At 43.1% G+C, this 22,058-nt stretch overlaps 1 protein-coding gene across 3 annotated transcripts in view; it reads right to left on the reverse strand.

Moving 5' to 3' along the window:
- Sash1 (SAM and SH3 domain containing 1) overlaps positions 1-22,058 on the reverse strand; it is a 223,669-nt gene that overhangs the window by 80,792 nt on the left and 120,819 nt on the right. For 2 of the 3 annotated variants that reach the window (XM_076858159.2, XM_076858157.2), the window contains exons 3-4: positions 10,458-10,508; positions 10,280-10,329 (exon numbers count right to left, since the gene is read on the reverse strand). In XM_076858159.2, coding sequence (XP_076714274.1) covers positions 10,280-10,329; positions 10,458-10,508 — 101 coding nt within the window. The remainder of the gene's footprint in view (positions 1-10,279; positions 10,330-10,457; positions 10,509-22,058) is intronic. The other variant, XM_076858158.2, reaches the window with a different exon arrangement.

Here is a 22,058-nt window from a genome sequence, read left to right on the forward strand (position 1 = left end):
AAAGAAAAATAAGCAATGGTGCCTGTGAGACTCACCGACAAGAACACAGGGACCCAAAAGGACAAGAAGCCACGCCCCTTCAAGCATTATCCTGACTGTAAGGTCGTTCAGACAAGAGCCTGGGGGCCAGGTTGACTTTTACCCCCACTATTCCTGCCATGCAGCTGACACTCATTACGAACCTGAGGATGGAATATAGCCAGTGGATGCAGGAATTTGGAGAGTGGAGGAATGAAGACAGGCCCGACAAGTTTCAGACCTCCAGTATCTTTTCCATCAGAGGATTCCTGCCTCCTGGAGGCTGTCAGCCACCTCCTCACATTGACATGTCCTTGTAAGGTACAGAAGGAGCCTCAGTGGGCAACACCTGGGCTGGTCTGCAGCCTCCTGTGAGCCAGGCTTAGACCCCACACCCTTCCCCCAAGCAGCTGTGTGCACCCTGTCTTCTGCCTGGAAGTCACCCCTGCTCTGCTCTGCTAGGCAAACCCCCGAGTCATCCCAGGTGCTCACTCCTTGGGAACCTGTGGTGGGTGTGGAGTCTGACAATGTAGCTCAGCTGGATTAGGCTTCCCAGAATTCTCTTCCCTGAGTGGCTCCAGGTTGGCGTGGGCCACAGGAGATATTTTCTATTAGATGTGGAAAACACAAGCAGCCATAAAGAGAAGCAGCCATTTCTCTCAAGACTTCAAGGCCTGTGCGGGCACAAGATCTGCAGCGCTCACATTCCTGCTGGGTGTCCTCCTCAGGTTCTCTGAGTCCTGGACCTATGCCTGTTGGGCTACTGAGGAGGGGTACCAGCAACTCCCACAGGTTACCAGCAACCATGAAGTTGTAGGCTTATTTGGGGGTGCTAAGAGAGGACATGGGCTTTGAGCATTTTGGGGTGCTGAGAGAGGACATGGGCTTTGAGAAGTTTGGGGTGCTGAGAGAGGACATGGGCTCTGAGCAGTGTGGCCTGGCTCCCCCCAGGTCACCTGCAGGGTTTTCTTCCTGACGGATGCCCTTGCTGACACAGGCTGCATCATCAGACACAGCAGGAACAGCTCACCTGGACTGCAACTAACCCCGACAAAGGCACGGGGTCAACCCTCTAATAAAATCCTTACTCTGTCCTTATTAAAGTTCTGCATCTCTAATAAAACCCTGACTGATGCTGCAGCCACATGGTCATCAACCCCATGCCTCTTCCCCAGAGTTCCCCGGCCCTCTTTCTGCAGTTCCCTGTCCTAATGGTTTTCACACTGCATTGTAACCACTTTTCATGTCTCTGCGGATTGTAAGGGGACAGCTATCCTTCCTGCCCTCATCTTGCCAGGGCCGAGCATATTTGTCCTCACAGCTGAAACTTGATAAACACTTATTAAATTAAGCCTAATCTCTCCGCAGGGCTTCACTCTTACTGTAGTTGTGATGGGCTGTCTGATACGAGGCCTGGCCCCTGCAGATAAACAGACCAGGATATGAAATCCAGCTCTGCCTCCCCCAAACTTTGTGATCTTGGTAAGTCATTTAACCTTCCTGAACCTTGTTTTTCTTAACTGTGAAATATCATCCACATTATAGATTTGTCAGAAGGATTAAAAAGATAGGCAGGGAGCACTTAGAACATTCTAGGCAAGTCTTATTGCTGCTTCTGTTGGAATGTTATTTATTTACCTTCCCATCCCACATCTCTGGCCTAATATCTGTTCACTTTTAATGCAGAAGAGAGAATTCACAGCAGTCATTTCTGTGTATTAAACTTTCCTGGTGGCAGTGCCTGTCCCCAGCAATGGCAGTGAGAGCATGCACAGCCTACTCCCAGTGCAGGGTGCAGCCCAGCACGTGGCCTCCAGCTGAGGCTGGGCCAGCTGGAGGCTCGCTCGCCAGACAGAGTGAAGGGCAGCAGGGTTTGCTGTTGGGAACAGCTGAGGCGGCAGACACTGCCACAGCTGCTCTCACCCACAGCCCTGCATTTTGGAATGTTGAGCCCCTCAAATATGCCATGTGATAGAGCACACACGTGTGCACACAGATATTTGTGTACAAATACTTCAGTGCACTATGACTACATAAGTCTTGTGAAAATCTACGTTGTTTACAATGCCCCCCAACACTTGATGACATGGAAACTAAGGTCCTGTGGGAAGAGCACATTTTCAGTGACAAGCTCTGTGTACTGTACCATCTGTAAGACTGAGGACAGACCCTAAGACACACTGCCTCTGCCAGGGTAGCTTGGGATCTTACAGAGGGGTGGGCAGAGGACAGGTGGGATGTGAGCCAGGCACTGTGTTGTGTTTCACAACCCTCGGAAAGAGCTGTCACTGGGCTTGATGGATTAGGAACCTAAGGCATAGAGAACTCATTTACATTGTTCCTAATCACTCAATTAGCAGAGTTCAAATTGAGGCTCAGGTCTGTCTAGCTCCAGGGCCTATACCTGTAGTACATTTGGAGCCCAAGCAAAGTTGGTGGGTTTAAGGGCATGCTTGGGCGGGTCAGAAAAAATGGAAGACCCCCGAGCTAGAGAGACTTCTGGAGACCCCAACTCAGACCATCACTGTGGATATGAGGGCACTTGAACCCAGAAGGGTGACACAACATAGCTGAACAGCCAAGGACAGAAAGTGTGCTGAAAGCTTAGGGCTCTCAGCCAGTGATTTTTCCCTTGTGTCCTTGACCTCTACACATGGCTATCAGAAAATTGACTAAAGCAAAAGAATACATAATATATACAGTAATAATGCCTGGCTTTTGGTCTACCTGCTTGTTTTCTAAGACCTAACATTGCTGTGTCTATAGTTATTCTGGTGAGTGCAAAGAACCAAAAAATGGCGACCTAGGCTGACCCTGGTTCTCTCTTTTAACAGGCTATAAAAGTTCACCTCCCTTTCCTGGGAGCAATACTGTGAGCACACACTGAGGTCATGCCCACCTTGACTGGGCAGAAGGAACTTGCTGACTTCTCTGAAGGCACACTTCCCATGACTTCCTTGACCCCCACACAGATGCAGGACCAAGGCCTGGGCCACACATGTTCATTTCCCCCATGGGAAACACTGGCATCCCCTCCCTACCCCACAGCCCTGTCATAAACAGGATGTAGAGACAGGATGTGTTAGGCTCAGCTAGAGGGGACATGGCTTGACCTGGATTTCCTAGCAATCTCACGACCTCATCAGCTCTCCTCACTGAATCTGGTCTAATTCCAAGGTGTGATAATCCCACGGCCTGTGGACATCTATCATCCACTTCCATGAATGAGCCACAGAGTTGGACCTGGGTCACACAGGAGGAAAATCAATGTGACAGCTAACAGCAGTCCCTGTCCTTGGGGGGTTTCCACTAAGGGATGAAGGCTGAGCCCTTCTCCCTGACACCAGTTCCAGCAATAAGCTTGTTAAGAAACAAGTTACTAAAAGGATAATAATTTCTTACACATTTCAAAAGGACTAGAAACCAGGTTGCCAGAAATTAGATTCCAGATTCTATGCTTAAAATGCAGAAAGCCACAACAAATTTCCTTTCAAAAATGTACTTTCCCTCTGTATGAAATGCCTGGAATAGGCAAGATTAATTATAATAGAATGATGATTGCTTAAGGTTTTACAAGCAATAGAGAGTGTCATAGCTAAAGGTCACTTTTCAGACTTTTGTAGTCATCATCACGACCAATTTGAGGGTAATTCTGTAAATTCAAAAATAAACCCTTGTTCTGTATGTTGAACGAATTCTACCTTAATAAAGCTATCATCGAAAATAAAAGCACTTTCCCAGAGCTGGGGTTGTGGCTCAGCAGTAGAGCACTTGTCTAGCATGTGTGAGGCTCTGGGTTCAATTCTCAGAACCACATATAAATAAGTAAATAAAACAAAGGCCCATGAACAACTAATAAAAATATTTTTATAAAGCACTTTCCCACTAAAATTGCAGGTTTTAAAAATTTTAAAAATAGCTGGAGTATTTTGTATATGATTCTTGATATTGCACCTTTATCTGGAGATGGTTTGTGGTCTTCCATGCCTATTTAAAGAGGAAGAAAAAGTGAGGAGTCTTGAACAAGACTGAAGAATAGGATCAGGTTGGGAGAGAGAGACAACCTCAGAAACAGATTAAGGTATTTGGAGAAGTATCTGCTTCCTCAATGATTTTTCCAGGTGGCTTTTGAAGGTTAATATTGACAGGCAGAAACTATTTCTTATCACACTGTCATCAGTTAGGGGAGACAAAACACATGCTGGGTAATGGGTAAAGACCAGGGCAGCCCTTCTGCACAGCAATTCCAGGCCTGGGACAATCCATTTCTAACTCTATCTCAAAGAGCCAGGGGGTACTCACTGAACTTGAAGCCAGGTACCAGGAGAGCTCTTGGTACTACTGAGACCTGTAGAAAGTCCTGAGAAGAGGACAGCAAGCTCTTGGGCTCAGAGCTCAGGCCATGTTGATTCATGTGGGGTTACAGGAGAACACAAGTGACCAGAGTCATCATCAAGGGCATGAACTGGGGCCAGACTAGATTGATAAGATTACCGAGCACTTACTACATGCCAGATAGCCTACTAAGTGAGGTAAGTATTACAAGTATTACCCATACTTTGTGGTTGTAGAACCTGTAGGCAGAAAGGCCAGGTAACTCTCCTCAGTGTGATAAAACTGATATGGAAGAGCCTGAGTTTGAGTCCAAAGAGTGAGGTATCAGGTAGGGCAGCTTCACTCCGAGGTCATAAAGACACTTGGGCTGGATTGAGATGTTTGCCTCCAGCTCTGGAACCTTAGGCTGGTTAATTCCCTCAAATAGTATATACTTCAGTGAGTTTATGTAAAAATCAAATGAAAAAATATAATGGAAGTGATCAGTGCAGAGAAATAAACAGTTCACCTCAGTTGCCCGGACCAGGGCTGAGATGCTGCGGTTTGGATGGAACGTGCCCAAATGATGGGGGTGACCGTGGAGGATGGTGGGTGGGGCAAAGAGCTCCTAGGAGCCTCAACACCTCACGGAGAACAGGAGCTGCAGCCTGTCTGGGGAATAAGCAGCAAGGGATGAGAGCCAGCTGGGTAGGTGGAAGACAGAACAGGAAGGGAGGGGAGAAAGAGGAAGCCAAGATGGGGGTGTAGCCAGTCAAGAAGCAGTGATGCACAGAGCAAGGCAGAGGGCCACAGGAACTGAACAGAACACATGCAGAGCCTTCTCCCCTTACGTCCAAGAGGAAATGGGGAGAAGATGGAGGCTCGAGGGGGAGAAAAGGAAGCTAACATAGTCCAAAGTCTTCAGTCCCTGGATGAAACAAACCCGAGAGCAAAGTGATGCCCAGGTGCTGCGAATGCTCACACAGAACATCCACAAACCACGGCCCCTAATCTGCCAGCTCCCTCTCCTTGTATTTATCTGCCTGGTGACTCCTGCTGTATGTATTTAGACTTTTTCACTGTAAAGTAGTTCAGCTGAAGTCACAGGTAATGAAAGAGTGAAACTAAATCAGTGAATTTTCAACTTTGGTGAAAGGCCCAGTAGAAAACAAGTTATAAATATTGGCTAAGGTGAAGTTTTGAGATCTCTTTTGGACTCTCCTGCATCTATAGATAAATAACTGTATGAGAGTAGAACTTACTCCTGTTTCCAAAAGAACCACAGATTGTAGTTATTTAATTGCAGCTATTTATTTATTGCTGACGAACCTGGCTAACCCTTAACCTCTCAATTTGCAGAAGCAACACAATTATAAATACTTGAGAATTAGAGTGGTCAGGAGCAAGGGTACTTAATGAAACAAAATTCAGGATCAGCTATTAGTGGCTACACAGCCAACTTAGTAACCTCTCTGTGTTTCCATTTCTGTATTTGTAAACAGGAATAATGTCATATGGAATTCACAGTGTTGTTCTATATAATAAATAGTCAATGTTAAGTAATTAGATCAGTTCTTGGTACATACTAAACACTCAATAAATTATACATCATGTATATAAATGTTTTATATTATAAATTAGATAGTTTTTATATAGCACATAAATAATTATGAAATGAGAATTACAACTGAATGAGCAGGGCAGAATTTCTAGGAAAGCTTTTAAAAGGCCTGTGCCTTTGGACCAGATATGGTGGCACATGCCTGGAATCCTAGAAACTTAGGGGGCCAAGGCAGGGAGATTGCAAGTTTGAGGCCAGCCTCGGCAACTTAGCCTCTGTCTCAAAATAAAATACACAGGCTGGAGGTGGGTAGCTCAGTGGTAGAGTGTTCGCCTAGCATGCGTGAGCTCCTGGGTTCAATCCCCAGTACTAGTGGGGGAAAAAGAACAGGGAAATGTGCCTCTGGCCTTCTTCAAATTACCATCTTCCCTACACTTTGCTGTTTCTTCTCACCTAGAAAATGCAGCAGGCACTTTGAAGCCATGAGGAAAAAATGGACAGGGGCACAGTCTGAGTTCCTAAAGGCCTGCTGAGCCATGGGCCCAGCCCTGGACCTACCCACGGAGCAAAGATGTCTAGTGGGCCCTATGTTTATTTATACCACTATGTGTCCGTTTTTCTGTTGTTCATGGCCAGTCTCATTCCTCAGAGATCATTATGTTGACATTTCCCAGCTACCTCCAATGCCTCCCAACCCCAAAACCTTGCTTTCCAGGTATTCTTGAGAGTAGCTGTGGAGTAACAAGAAACTGAGCTAATGTTGACCTTTTGGGCTAGTTGACACAGATCCAAGTTTGGTGTAATAAAGTAGTCTCATCAATAGATGCTGTAACAGAAGAAGCTCTAATGAAAGCTCCCTGGATTATATTCTCATAACAGAATGTGGCCCAACAGAGAGACAGTAAGACATTAAGAACAAATGGGGCCTTTGTTAAATTAGTGATGGGGGTGGGGAGGGTCTACTCTTTCTCGTTGTCTACCTACCTACCTACTGATCTGCCTACCTGCCTCTATCTCTGTACCTCTGTTTGTGCAGGCCAACCACACCTAGCTGCTAGCCCACTTGGCTAGGAGGTCCAATGCTGTGATGGCTCAGTTGTACTAGAATTCTCACTTCTTGTCTCCCCCACAGAAGACCCAATGCCTCCACCTCTGCTGGTCAGAGCTATCTTCCTGTAACTTCAAACTTCAGCTCTGTTTAATGCCAAATACCACTGGGAGAAGTGATGTGTTTTTTAGAAACAGACATTCACATCAAAATTCATGCCATAATCCATAATGCATCCCTCCCCCCAGAAGAGGTTTAGCTGGGGAAAGGGGAGGAAAGAGCATATGCTGAGGTCCCAGAGACAACTGGGGAGACTGGATCTGGGACGCAGGAGCCACGGGGCCAGTTGCTCCAGTCCCTGGGTCCCCCCTCACTATCTCTGTCTCTAAGGGTGGGCTGCTGTAGGACTTGCCTGCTTTTGTTTACTGGTATCTCTTGCCTTTTGGATAAAAAGTAGAAGAAAATTTCTGCCCATACAACAACAGTATGAGTCAGCATGGTATTTTGGTTGGCAGACACTTTGCGGACACTAACCAGACACAACCAACTGGTTTGCCAGGTCATCCTCCATAGCTTGAATATTCAACTGCAAAGTTCCCAGCAAGCATTGTGATGGGAGGAACAGTGGAATTTTCCATGTGAACATATTTAAATTTTCAAGTCCAATGAATAAATTCTTAACATAAACGGTGTTCCAATTCTACTCAAATTATAACCTGACCTAGGCTTTCACAGTGATACTTTATCCTTAGAAATGAATACAAAAATAAAAACAAAACCGCTTAGAAGATTTCATCTAAAATAATCTTCAATTTAAGAATAATTATCACCAGTTTGCAACCATTACATTAAATATTGATTCAGGCAAGAATCACCAAAAGAATCTAAAACCATTAGGTAAAAGTTTGATGAGGAACAGGATATTTACAGACTCAGATAACCTCCCCACAGAATATGTATTCATTAAGAAGGAAAAATCGTAACTTCTCAGGGGAAACCTGGCAGATACCACATTCATCAATGATGAAAATTCATATCACCGATTAGGGGACAAACAAACATCATGTGATTCCTGATGTGGGGAGAAAAAAGGAACAAAGGAACCTCACTCAAGGAATACTTTACAAAGCAACTGGCTCACAGTCTCTAGAAATGTCAGGACCGTAAAAGACAAAGAAATGCTCTCAGATTAAATGTGGACAAAAAGACATGACAGGAGTAATTTTTTTTTCTAAAGTACTGGACTGGAAAGTGAGTGCCACAAGACACATTATTAGGACAGTTGGACAAACCTGATTATGAAATGTGTATTAGGAAAAGCCATAAAATCTCCTATATTTGATAGTTAGATTGTGGTTCTATCAAAGCATGTCCTTGTCCTTGGAAAATAGATGCTGAAGTATTTAGGGCTGAAGGTCATGGCATGTGCAACTTACTCTCAACTGGTTCAGCAATAATAATAATTAGTGGTACTGTGTATGGGGCAGGCAGACAAGAGTATGCCAACGTCAACAACTGTGAGTCCAAGTGTAATTGACATGGAAGTCACCACACAGTTCTTACAATTTTTCTGGAAGTTAAAAGTTTTTCAAAGTTAAAAAAAAAAAAAAAAAAGAGTGTCATAGCTGTCAAACACCATGAATAGAGAAAAGAAGGATGAACTGTTTCAAATTTTTTTAAATGTTTAGGAAGACCTAAGTCTGAACCATTTGAAAATACAGAGGCAAATTGGCAATATTACAAATGAAGAGCCGGGGGCTGTCGACAGAGACAGACAGACTCGGGAGTGTATGTGCACATGACTATGTATGTTGAAAATTTTTTGTTAACCTCAGGAGGCCGTCAGTCTCTCTCTTGGCCACAGGAGTCATGCCATATTTTGCTAAGGAAAGGATATAAACACGGAAAGAATGACTCCCCACAACTGAGGGGAAGGAGAAGTACCCGGCCTAACTAAGGTTAGTACAAACTTAGTGAGTCACTTCCTCCTAGGAGGAAGAACAAGCATTTCTTGCTTCCTGAAGGACTCAGAGATGCCGAGAACACCTGACCTCTCTGCCTGACTCTTGCTACGTAAGCGGTCAACCAGGTTGCGGGGGCCACAGTCATTCACTCAAGTGCTTTAATACCACCACAGGACCTGTGTGTTCAAAGTCAATGTCTACTCGAATCCCCTATCTACTTCAGCTTCCACGTCACTGGGTTCCTGAGAGGACACAACGAAACCAAAACAAGAGAAAGTCATGCTGCGAACACATTTATCCTCTCCCTTGACTGGCCAAGGGCCTTGGTTTTCTTTGGCACATCAACCCCGTGGTTCTTGGTCCTGAAACCAAACCTACGTTGCCCCTTGCGTTCAGAACTGGAGCTTTCTGGCCAAGCCGTCTTCCCTCCCAGAAGCTGCCTCTGTGCCAACAGCACACACACGTGGATGGATTAGGCAGAGCCGGGCTGTAAAGCACACACACGCTCTCCTAACGTGTGCTTCTCATTCCAGAAATACTTCATTCCTAAACCACTTCTGTGCCTCTCTTGGCACGAAACAGTGCAAGTGGCTCGGTGCCAGAGGAAGTGTCTGTTTAGAGGTCTGAACTTTCTTTAAATTTCTTTACCTCAGAAGATCATAAATAGAACATTCTAGAATAATTATAACAAAAGTAGAAAAGGGAAGGGTTACCGGCAGGGAAAACACATTTGTTTTTGTGGTTTTTAAGATGCCTAAAAGAAATACTGAAATATAGGAAAAAGCATAGCATTATCTTCTATGAGAATAGAAATTATAGGGTCCAAATTGGGACAAGGAAACAAAAGTATTTCCTTTAAAGGTTGGAGAGCATTTGCCAGTTTCTGACACACACACACACACACACACACACACACACACACACACATTCATTCTTATTTTAAGGTCATCTGGGAAAATGAGGTATGGGGAGGGGTTTTTAATTTTTTTTTTTTTTTTTTTTTACTTGGGAAGGTATTCCTGAATTTGGTTTCTTTATGATTTCCGTCCCATATTAAAATAATCACAAAACACGACAACCCATCTCAGTTGACTTACCTGTCCTCTCCCTTATTTCCAAGTATTAATTTGAGATTCCCTCACAAGAAACCATTTGAAATCAGTAATTCTTCCCCAAAGCCTCAGGTGTCACCAACTGGATGGCAGATCCTTTCTGAGCCACCTCGATACATGCACATGCACAGGACCCTCAAGGGGAAAATAATGTCCAACACCACGCCACACACACTCCACTGCCCACTCGATTTCCATCTGTGTAGACCCAAAAGACACCTTCCTGGAAACCCCGATGGTAGGCAGAGAAGGGGACACTTACTTTCTCTCCACTTCTGGTGTTGACACGGCGCTACAGAAACCAAGCGACTCCTAAGGAGAGAGAAAAGATTCGCAGCGTCAGTGCAGGCGGAGTAGCCGGCTTCATCTGATTAGCACAGAATATCACTCAAGAAGAAAAGGCAGAAGCAGAAATAGACGACTAAAGTCACTGTGCTTACTTCGATCTGGGACCGCAGCTGAAGTGATGTGGGGCTGGCGTCGGGTTTCTCCTAAAACAGAACAGATGCCGGTTTAACAAGACTCCCCAACGTGGCACACACCAGAGAGACAAATAGACGTGTAAGAAGAGACGGGAGGATTTGGGGAACGCAGGCTATACAGTGGGAGGAGATGGCCGAGATAAATGGATTTTCTGGAAAAACTCAAGTACTTTTTAAATGAGAGCTCTGGTCTCTTAAAATTGAACTGTTTACCAAACTTCGCTGCTGGACATTGCAGACAATTTTATTGCAGAAAAACACAATTTAACAGAAGGGTTCTGACAGTGGTGAAATCATTCTCTGGATATACTTAGACCAGGAGGATGCTGAATTGACTGCAGCCAGCTCAAGTTCAGCTTGTTTTTCAATGACAATGGCATTCCAACCTGATTTTAAAGTTCTAAGCATATTCAAAGTATTCAGTAATGTAGGACTTGTTCCAAGGGTCTTGAGGAAACAGCCTATTGGATATTCTCTCTCAACCCTAAAAAAACAGTATAATCCTAATACAAATGAACTGGCCTATCTGAAAATACACAAATAAAACCCCTCAGCATGGAGGTGATAAATGAAACATATACACATGATATAATGAGTGCATTGAAAAATCATTAAATCATAAAGGAGAGGTGAAGAAAAAATAATTTTAGAGATAAAAACCATGTAGTGTGACACCCTCATTTACAGTAAAGGACATCATATTCCCTTTGAAAGTAAAACAAAAGGGGAGAGATAAATGAGTTGCCTGTGATGAAAATAAGGGTTGAAATGACCTCTGTCAGTAAAATATGAAAATTGTACCACAGAGAGTTTCAGATAAAATTATGGGAAAAGAAGAGCTGTCCTAGTGCTCAGAGCTCAGAGCACCACACTGCTATCTGTCCTAAGTACAGAATAATTCTAAATGGACATAGATATAAATAAAGGTCCTCATGGATGAGAGGTCCACAGACAAGAAAAGGTCCCCCTGACTGTCAAATAGGAAGCAGGACTACGGGCAGTTTTGAAGGAAGCCATAATTACCACTAACATTACACAATGATGAGTTTTTCTCCAATGGTCCTATTAAGAGATCTCAACAACTGTCATATTCCTCAGGCTTGCCACATGCACCTTAGGAACCTCATTAGTCTCAGCTAACATTCAGGAAGTGGGCAGGTCATCGGCAGTGATGCCTTCTCCTGTGCATCTACTTTATTAAAGCTGCATCTGATTTTTAAAAATTATCGAAGTGACACATCTTAATGGACTTTCATCTCACTCACACCCTAGTCCCAGGTCCTTGTTTGCTATAAAAGAAATCAGGGTGTCCAGGCACAGTGGCACATGCCTGTAATCCCAGTGACTCAGGAGGCTGAGGCAGAAGGATCACAAGTTCAAAGCTAGCCTCAGCAACTTAGCAAGACCTTGGAATCAAAAAAAAAAAAAAAAAAAAAAAAAAAAAGGCTGGGATGTGACTTGGTGGTTAAGTGCCCCTAGGTTCAATCCCCAGTACCAATAGATAGATAGATAGATAGATAGACAGACAGACAGACAGACAGACAGAGATCGGAGTGGCATGAGGCCTCAGAGAACTCTCTCACTAACTTCATTTCATTTGCTGCTATTGTTCATACTGTTTATATTTCTGTACCAAACTTGATAAACACTAAAACAGTATATGGAAAATGTTGGAATTACATTCCAAATCCAGCTGGCATTCCATCAGACACAGGCACACTGATAAAGAGGTAGATACATACTTTGGACACTCTTAATGCTTAGAGACCAACCCAGTTGCCCATACCTAGCCTTTTAGCATCACATTGAAAGTTATGAACCTCAACAGCAGGGGTAAGTAAAAGTACAGTTTGCAATGTTTTTATCCCAAGTCTTTCTGTTCCAGAACTGGTACAGAAACACCAGAATGGTGATGAACTCTTTCCAGTTCCTCTCAAATTTTCTCTTCAATTGCCCATTTAACAACCAGCTCCAGCCCATCTCCTTCCAGAATCATCATCAAGAGTGACTAATTCAACTCACCCTCCCCACCCCATTCTTACCTTTTCTTTAAGCTCTAACTTTCTACCTCAATAGTAATAGTCCCTGGTAGGAAATTATCATCTGTCATTGTATACATCTACCAGCATCTTCCCAGTGGATTTGGTTAAATATATCACTTGTCATGCCAAAGATGTAACACTCACAGTGTACTATGCAAAACATACCTGTTCAGGCACACAGAACAGTGGTTAACAACCTCCTAAAATGATGATCAGGAAGTAACATTTAAAGGCTTCCCTTTCACATGTTACTTTGTTACTTGCAATAGGCATCTGATTGTGTTTTAGCTACTTTTTAGAAAACTGCTGGAGGGTATACTTAAAATTCGTTGTGTTAAAATAATGGAGCCAGGTAATGCTTTCATGCAGAATATGTGTTTCATCAGAGAGAGTTTACTAATATACCAATTGGAGATCTTGTTCAGGGATCTCTCTAGTGTTGTTTATTTTTTTCCCAGAACATGTAACAAAATTCTTTATTTGAGGGCACATTCTATTAATTTTATCACTCAAGGAAAGAGAATGTCAACATTGTTTAGAGGCATTTCTTAGAGAAAATCTATTCTAAAATAAACACATTACAAAACTGAGGAGAGGCTTATAAAATTATTCACTTAGTTAAGGACTTAAGAGATGCTTTGAGGAAAACAAAATGGACTATTGGGAAAATGCCCTTATTTAAGAATCTGAAGGGGTCATGTGGTATCAAAGACAATGGTGCATGTGCCTTTGTATATTATGAAATATATGATATATAAAAGAAATGATAAAAATACAGCAAATATTTGTGGACCCATCCTAGTGTCTGAGAAATGGGATATAGGAGCAGAGTTAATGACAGCAGATACCCTGACATGTACTTGAATAAAACATCTTATGTGCAGAATATGAAGAAGTCTTCAGTATGTTGTATGCACAAGGAAGAAGTTCTGGACAACTCTTTATTCTGTTCACACTGAAAAACACGTAGGAATTGTTTTTGAAAGGCAGCAGGAGGAGCAGAGGCAACTGAGTGAGGAGCTGAGGCAAGGTGCACAGCAACCAAGGGTGTAGTTCTCAGAAGAGAAGTGGGCATTCGGCTCTAAGGGATCAGGCTCCAAAGGCTTCCAAGCATCCCTCTTCCTTATCCAGGTTCCAAAGCACGCTGGCTCCTTCTCTGTCCCCATTCCAACCAGCATAATAGGAGGAAGGAGTAGAAAGATAAAGTTCTAGAAAGCCAGATGGAGGGGGAAGAGGGAGAAACAAGAATTAAAGATATACACCTCAATAATACCCTGACACAGCTACTCTATTCAGAAGAAAATCGATGATCCATGGTTCAATTCCTAGGATGGAAATCATGTGTTGATGACAACAGTAAAAATTTTGAGTACCATTAAAACGCAGTCCCTGAGAACCTGTCTATTATCTGAGCATATTATGGGAAGAAACGATCACTGGGAAAGATGCTTCTTCCCTCCCTCACTGACAGTGTTACAGTCACTGCTGCCAGGTAACAAATCATCCCAACAGTGGGATTAACCAACAAGCACTTTCTGATGCTCACACATCCTGTGGGTAAGAATTCAGAAGGACAGTAGCAGAAAAGACTGTCTCTGCTCCAAGATGGGGGGTCTCAGTAGAGGGCATTCAGAGGCTGGGGGTGATTGGGTGGGTGGGCTGTGACCACGGTGAGCTCACTCCTTCACACACCTGGAGATGGATGCTGACTGGTGGCTGGGACCTACACAGGGGCCACAGGCTGTGACCACTCATGGTGCTCCTTGCAGGGCTGCGAGGGCTGCTTGGGCTGCAATAGGAAGTGGAGTTGCAAGAAGCAGCACGTGGAGAGATCCAGGCAGAGGCTACAGTTCCATCTGTACCACACCTGCCAGAGTCACAGCCTTCCCAGGTACAAAGAGGGCTCCTGGGGCCACCTCAGTGGTAGGAGAGAAAAAAATCGCATTGTGAGGAGAGCACTACAATGGGAGACATCCTTGTCGGCAAGGTTGGCAGTGACTGTCTGCAGGCTGACTGCCAAGGACACAGCGCACTCCTAAGTTTCAAAATGAAGAATTAGATGAGATCATTTACGCAAGGCAATGTCTGTGAGGATTATTTTGTGATTTTTACAGTTTCCTCCAGGAGAATAACTTGGCATATATTTTAGCCTGAATCCACCACTTAAAGATTGAAACCATGTACTTTTTAGGATACAACAATTATCCCTCTCTCATTTCAAACTAATATAGAAAACCTCAAATATACAAAAGTAAAGAGAACAGTATAATGAACTCCCAAGTTTCTTCCACCCGACTCCAGTGATTATCATCTCAGAGTCAATTCTGTTTTATCTGTACCTCCCATCCACGTTTCAACCTTACTTTGAAGAGAATCCCAGACACTGTATCATGGAACTATCACAATTTTTAATGTGAAGAATTAGCTCTCAGGGCAGGTTCAGTGGTACATACCTGTAATCCTAGCTAATTGGAAGGCTGAGACAGGAGGATTATAAGTCCAAGGACCACGTTGGCAGATTAGTGAAATCCTGTCTCAAAATAAAATGAAAAGGGCTGGGGACATAGGTCACTGGTAGAGTGCTTGTCTAGCATGCATGAGGCCCTGGGTTCCATACCCACTACCACAAAAATAAAAAATAAAAACCACTTAGCTATTATGTGTTGGGGTTTCTTGAATCTTAACTGCTGCTCATCTTGAGCCAATGACTATCACCAAGAATGTGACTCTTTCCTAGCACAAAAATTATATGCACGAAATTAAATTTTTCATCTATATTTTGCAGAGGAACACAAAGAAAGCCATACCAAAGTTAAATGCAACCATACATTCATTAGGTAGACTAACATAGCACAGTGGTGCCCACCAGTATTCTTGGCTACTCAGGAGGCTGAAGCAGAAGGATACAAGTTCGAGGCCAGGCTGGGCAAAAATAAATAGATATATTAATGTGTGACTTTATATATCAAATATGTATATATTTACATTAAATTTGTGTTCATACAGACTTAAACAAGCACATATATTTGAAGATAAAATCAGTAGTTTGCCAAAATCAAAATATGTGTCTTCCACCTGCTTGTCTATGAGCAGGCACACACACATTAGCGGCACTAAAAGGGCTTGGATCAAATACAACTAAGGCTCTGACCTTAAATGGCTACATTTTGCTCTAAACTGCTACAACCCATCACACTGTACACCAAAGTCAAAAGTCCCCAAGGGCCATATAAGTCCTGGAAAACAGATACCAGGCTCTGGTCTCCACTCCAGCCTCATTTCCAGCTTCTTGTGGAAATCCACTTTCTTCCCTTCCTCACTGCTGCCAGGACCCCAAGCCAAATGAACTTTACGGCTGGAAAAGGAGGGATAAGCCTCTGTGCTGTTCCAAAAGCAGGGAGGAAGAGCACCCGGCGCCCACCAGCTCCAAGGAGTGCCAAGTTCTCCTCCTCCACACTGGGTGCAGGAAGGAGGAGGTGGAAAAAGCCAGACACAGCTGCTTGCTTAGCCATGTGCGCCAACTGCCCTGCGCTGGACTGACGGGGTCCCAGCTCTACAGGAGGGAAGCAGGGGAGGCGCTGCTGGGGGTGGATTTTCCGCTTTCCATGAACAAGTCATGGCTGTGATTTCTTCTAGGGGGCAAAGTATGCCATGTCTTTTTCTCAACAAATAACAGATAAACTAGACAAACACTGAAACGCACAGGTAAACTTACAGGTAAGTGCTGCTTCAACAAAAGGAAAAACCTAGGCTTGGCTTTTACCTGGTTTCCATCCTACTACCAATGAGTCCGCACTATCAAATTCCAGTAGGTTTTTGTCAAATTTTAAAGCATGTCTCTAAAAATATCATGGCACCTTTCTAATTCTTTGAAATTCAAAAAGACCCTATTTATGAATTCCGAGGAGTTCAAGCTTGATCCCTGCACCTCTCTGGCCCTATGTAGCCTCATTTTTTCACCTTTCCCAGAGTCGCATAAGACCAGCTGCCAGCAACACATGGACGGGTACAAGGCAATCGCAGGTGTTGATTCCAGGGTACCAGAAATTTGACATACCTAAATTCCAATTCTCATTTTAACCTGGAAACCAGGCTCTCCTTCTTATCTGACTTCCCTATTGCACGGGATCAATGGGACAACTGTTCATTTTACAGTAACTTAAAACTCAGCACTGTCTGGGAAGTCCTCTCCCTACTCATGGGCTCCGCCAGTAGGACTATTGCTTCTCTCTCCATTCCTCTGCTCTCTGCATCCACCCAACACAATCCGCTCAAGGTCCTTTGCATCTCAGATCCCTAGATTGTCACTGTAGGGTGACGTAGGAGGTATATCTGGGGGCTGAGGTTCAGTTCCAGTTCTGCTCCCAACAACTGTGAGACCTTTAGACCTTGGTTTTATTTGTTTGGGTTTGATTTTTTTTCCGTGGCAGTGGAAGACAGATGAGCCACTTGATTACTCCAGGTTCTTTGTTTGGGCAGTAAATTCCCATAATGAAGTCATGTATCGCCCATTCAATCACTACTGCCAAATAAATCTTGAAATAATACTCAAAGTCCTTGCTGTTCATCATCAGCATCACCTGGGAGTTTATTATAAATGCAGTCTTGGGCCAGGTGCAGTGGTGCACGCCTGTCATCCCAGGCATGAGGGAGGCTGGGGTAGGAGGATCACAAGTTCTAGGCCAGCCTTGGACACTAGTGAGACCTTGACTCAAACTTTAAAATAGGGGGTAGGTGGGGATATAGCTCAGTAGTAAAGCATCCCTGGGCTCAATCCCAGTACCAAAAAGATAGATAGATGATAGATGATAGATAGATAGATAGATAGATAGATAATAATAGATAGATGAAAGAGGGAGGGGGATTTGGAGTCCCCTGCCCCCAGGCCTCTGGAATGAAATCCCCTGAGATCTTATGTTGAGTTCTGCTCAAGAGCACACTGCTAGGTCATTTTTCTGTTTCAAAACCTTCCAAGAGACAGTGCTGACAAAAAAAAAGTCTGCATTTTAAAGGAGGGGCCCCTCCCAAGTCCTCTCCTTAGCAAATATGGGCCGTGTGCACTGTCCCCTGAGCACATTCCAAGTCTGATGTCTTAATTCTGCTCATGCTGCCTGGAATGTCTATCCACACCTTCTTCATCCCTTAGACACAGCTCCACACACCCCTCTCATCAAAACCTTCCTGCCTCCCTGTGCTGTAAATGAGTCACCTGCGTATGACCAACACAACAGCTACACATGCTGTTTGTTAAGTGTACCTCTATTGGCAAATCTTCTTGTTTTCTCATTTCCTCAACTAAACTGCAAATGCCCTCATAACAGGGATTCACTGTCCCTGCATAGTCCAACAAAACCTGTTTATTGAGCACTTATTACACACTAGGGCCCCAATTCAAGCACTAAAGGTATAACATCAAACAAGGCATGGAGCATCTCCACAAGAACACTGCTTTCCACAGATGGCACAGCCCTTTCCATGGAGGTGCTAATGTCTACTGAGTTGATTTTCAAAAATCTGATCAGTTCGCTGGTAAATTTGCTTCTTCCTTCTACTAATTTATGTTTGCAATTCTTTTTGCTTTTTTAAAAAATATATTTATTTATTTATTTTTACGTGGTGCTGAGGATCAAACCCAGTGCCTCACACATGCAAGGCAAGCACCCAACCACTGAGCCACAACCCTAGCCCCAGGCATGGATTTTTATGTTTTGATTCAAGATTTACTTTTGGATTGCACAGTTAACATCAGTAAGTTACTCATCCAGCAAATATTTCTTAAGAGATCTCCAATGTAGATCTATAAGAAATTAAAAGAAAATGTTAGGATAGTCAATCACTTTTAGGTAAAACCCAACAGTAGCCTGAGGTTTCTGCACCCATTCCTGCCCTTGCATGTTGTATCTCACCCGTGCTCACGTGAAACAGGAAATGATGATCATTTTTTGAGGGCTTCTATAAGTTCATAGCTTGGAATATGAAATTTTTATTATGAGTGAAAATGAATGGAAAACAACTCTTGTATCAATGAAGAAAGACCTCAAGGGGGAAACATTTTTTTTTTCCCAGCAGAATACTATTTCACTGACTACAGCCTTGAAATCTACCCATATTTAACAAATCAGTGAAATTCTAGAAGGCTTGATAAACAGTAAACCCTAATGTTGGAATTTCCCTCTGGTCATTAATGCTTTAAGGTAAAATAATGGAGTCTCTTGCTTTATCAGTCTATGTTCTGTGATTATTAATTACATATATGTTTAGACTTCACTGTGTACCTTCCCCCAACACAAAAAAGATAACCTTAGGACAGTTTATCAAATCTCAGTTCCATATTACGTTATTAAAAAAAAAAGTTTTAAAGAGCTAATTTAAATGACATAAAGGATAGGGAGAGTCAAGATTGAAAGTAAAATCAATTTGGGAATTAAGTTAATTCACCAAATTCAGGCCATGGGACCCTATGCTGGAAATGGACCACGTAATCAGTTTTGAGACTGGTGTCATCACACTTTGTTTTCAGATATTCACACATGACAATTTCTGCAACTGAATATTTCTTCTCTGGCTTCTGGAAAAGGGAATACTATATAGTCCTGAATGACATGGGGAGAAGGTTCTTGCAGAACTAGCTGTGGCCCATCAGGTGTTAATGCTGGTCAAAGCTGGAGTTGGGTGGGAGCCCCTCTAAGGGAACAGGGCCCCACAAGGGGCTTCCCTCAAGTGCACACTCACTCCCCTCCCATTCAAAGGAGCTGACGGGATGCTTAGTGCATGGGCAGAAATCGCACTGGGGAGACAGCAGAGAGAGAACTTAGACATCTTGAAGCACAGCTAAGGAAAAACTGGTGAGAGTCACTCAAACTCACTCACTGGTGACTTGGTTAAATTAGGGATAATGTCAATCCGAGAGGGTCAAGCTGGGTGCTCTGGTGGGCTCATTTCAAACAGGACAGTATGGTTTTTTGACTTCTAAACTGTCACAGAAAACAACATTCTAGATCTTTCAGGCTACAAACCTAGCAATGCTGAATGGGTGCACACCATCTCACATAGCAGCAGGAATAACATAAAATAAAAATATAAAAATAAAAAATAGAAAGGGCTGGTGATACAGTTCAGTGGTTAAGTATCCCGGCTCTAGATACCACGTTTTCCAAGGGAAGAGGAAACCAGGACCATCTTCACTAAAATGGTGTGTGGACATGATATCAGATGATCACCATCAACGGGAAAAACCGGGGCTGTGACATAGAAAAGGGAAAGAGGTTCCAAGGAGCAGAGGGCAGAGCTGCCCAGAGCAGAGCTGCCAGCCTTTTGTCATGGTGACCCCCTGACAATGATAACTCTGCACTGGGGAAACTGGGAGGATCTGAGGTGAGAAAAAAATACATTAAATTTTCAAATAATACCTAATGATTAAAGAAAATAAAACCAGAGTATCATGGAAGATAGTAAATTTTCAATTGGTATAAAACTTCCATATAAGATATTTTTCCATTTTTAAAAATAAGAGCCTTGAGCTCACTTCCTTAAAAATAACTTTTGTTTCAAAAAAATCAGGTTTTAGTCAGGCATGGCGGCACACACCTATAATCCCAGGGACTTGAGAGGCTGAGGTGGAAGTTCACAAGTTCAAAGCCACCCTCAACAATTTAACAAGGCCCTAAGCAACTTAGTGAGACCTTGTCTAAAAAAAATAGAAAGGGCTGGTGATATAGTTCAGTGGTTAGAGTATCCCTGGCTTTAATCCCTGATACAAAAAAAGAAAAAAAAAAAGAAAAAGAAAAAGCAGGTTCTATGCTTGAAGGGGCTATAACCATTCTAGACCAAGTTTTAATGGATCCTCCTGACACTCTTGTTAGTCACTACTATCAAGAACAATACTCACACAACCAAATAACCAAAATGGTTTTAACCATTTTTACAAATATTTAAATATAGCAATATCTATTCCTAGTACCTAATATCACTTGATTTAATTAACTTCATGGTGAAATTTCTCAGGAAAATATAAAAGATGTTAAATCTAGTTGGAGATTTTCAGTTGGGTATTAACAAAGTACTAACTAAATTCTAATATGCAGCCCAGTTCTGACGTTTAATGCTCACCCTGAGGGTGGCTTGGCCACACTGGATTGGAGGGTCCCAGAACGCCAATACCACATCTGAGCATTGCATCCTGGACTTCATGCCTGACCTTGAGCCAAACCCTTCTAAGAGCGCCAAAGTCCCCTCACATGTGTCTGTCCATCAGCAGTGTGCTCCACAGTTGGGTGCTGACGTGTCTGCCATCTTGTGTTCACTGCTCTTAGGAATCACATGCAGATACCCACTTGGGGACCAAGCTCCACCAAGCATTGTAAGAGAGGTTCTCAAGCTTAATTCACGACAGTGCCCTCGAATGCTTCTTAAAGACAGATTGCTGGATCCCACCCCCAGAGTTTTAGGCTCAGGGTGGGCTCTACCAAATACATTTCCACCAGGTTCTGGGGTAAAGCTGAAGTTGTTGGTTGGGGGAAACCACTTTTGAGAATGGCTGCCCCAGATCAAGGTGGCAGAGCTGCCTCTAGTCTGGGAGTCGGTGGTCTGCAGGTTGGAGGGAACCATTTATTTGGAGCCACATCTGAACTCTGGCCTGATCTTCTGTGTTTGACTAATGGTTTTAAAGTTAAAAGGAAAGAGAGGAACTCAATGTCATTTTTTTAAAAGGGCAAACAGAGCCAGGTGTCTGACAACAGAATAAATTATTGATAATATTTGGAAGCCATATTGACAGAAGATTCAAGTCCATCTGCTGCGTAGGATGGGATTCTTCAGAAACTGGTCAGACCTCTCATTGACTACTGTGACTACTACTTGGCTGGAGTATAATCATTGGAAATTTTATAGCATAAATTATATCTTGCATTACATTTTTATGGTAAAATTAACTATGAGTCCTGGAACTAATGACTAAAGATTTTGGAATGGATGACCTTCAGACACGGGTGACAGCCTGTAACTGAACACATTCATGTAGTCATTTATTCAACCAATAATTCCTAAGTGTCAGCTTGGTACTCAGTTGACAAGCTGAGCACCAGGTATATATAAAGAATTATCGCTGACCTTCAAGTGCTTACAGTCATGTAAGAGAAGCAGCAAACAGAATATAACAAACCAAAAGCCTCCACGTTATCACATTAATGCCATATGAACTGGTCGGTATACAGCTTGAATGTCTGAACGTGGATTTTACAAAAATTATGTGGCGTGATTGAACTGGGAATGACAAATTTTAATGACTCTTCTAATAAATGAGCTCATGTTTTGTCACGATAAGGTGCCATTATTATTGTCGTCTCTGTTGGTTATGAAATCAAATGTGCTATCATGACCTTTAACCACCTGCTTCCTCATGCTTTGAATCATACTTTCAAATCATTTTTTAAAGGCTCAAAATCAATGGCAATCCCAGTGCATTCTGAACTTACCCACTTCAACTTCACTTTTAAAATAAGTGGGGGAGGGGAAAAGT

Source organism: Callospermophilus lateralis, chromosome 6 (genome assembly GCF_048772815.1).
Source record: "Callospermophilus lateralis isolate mCalLat2 chromosome 6, mCalLat2.hap1, whole genome shotgun sequence".
Lineage (NCBI taxonomy): Eukaryota > Metazoa > Chordata > Mammalia > Rodentia > Sciuridae > Callospermophilus > Callospermophilus lateralis.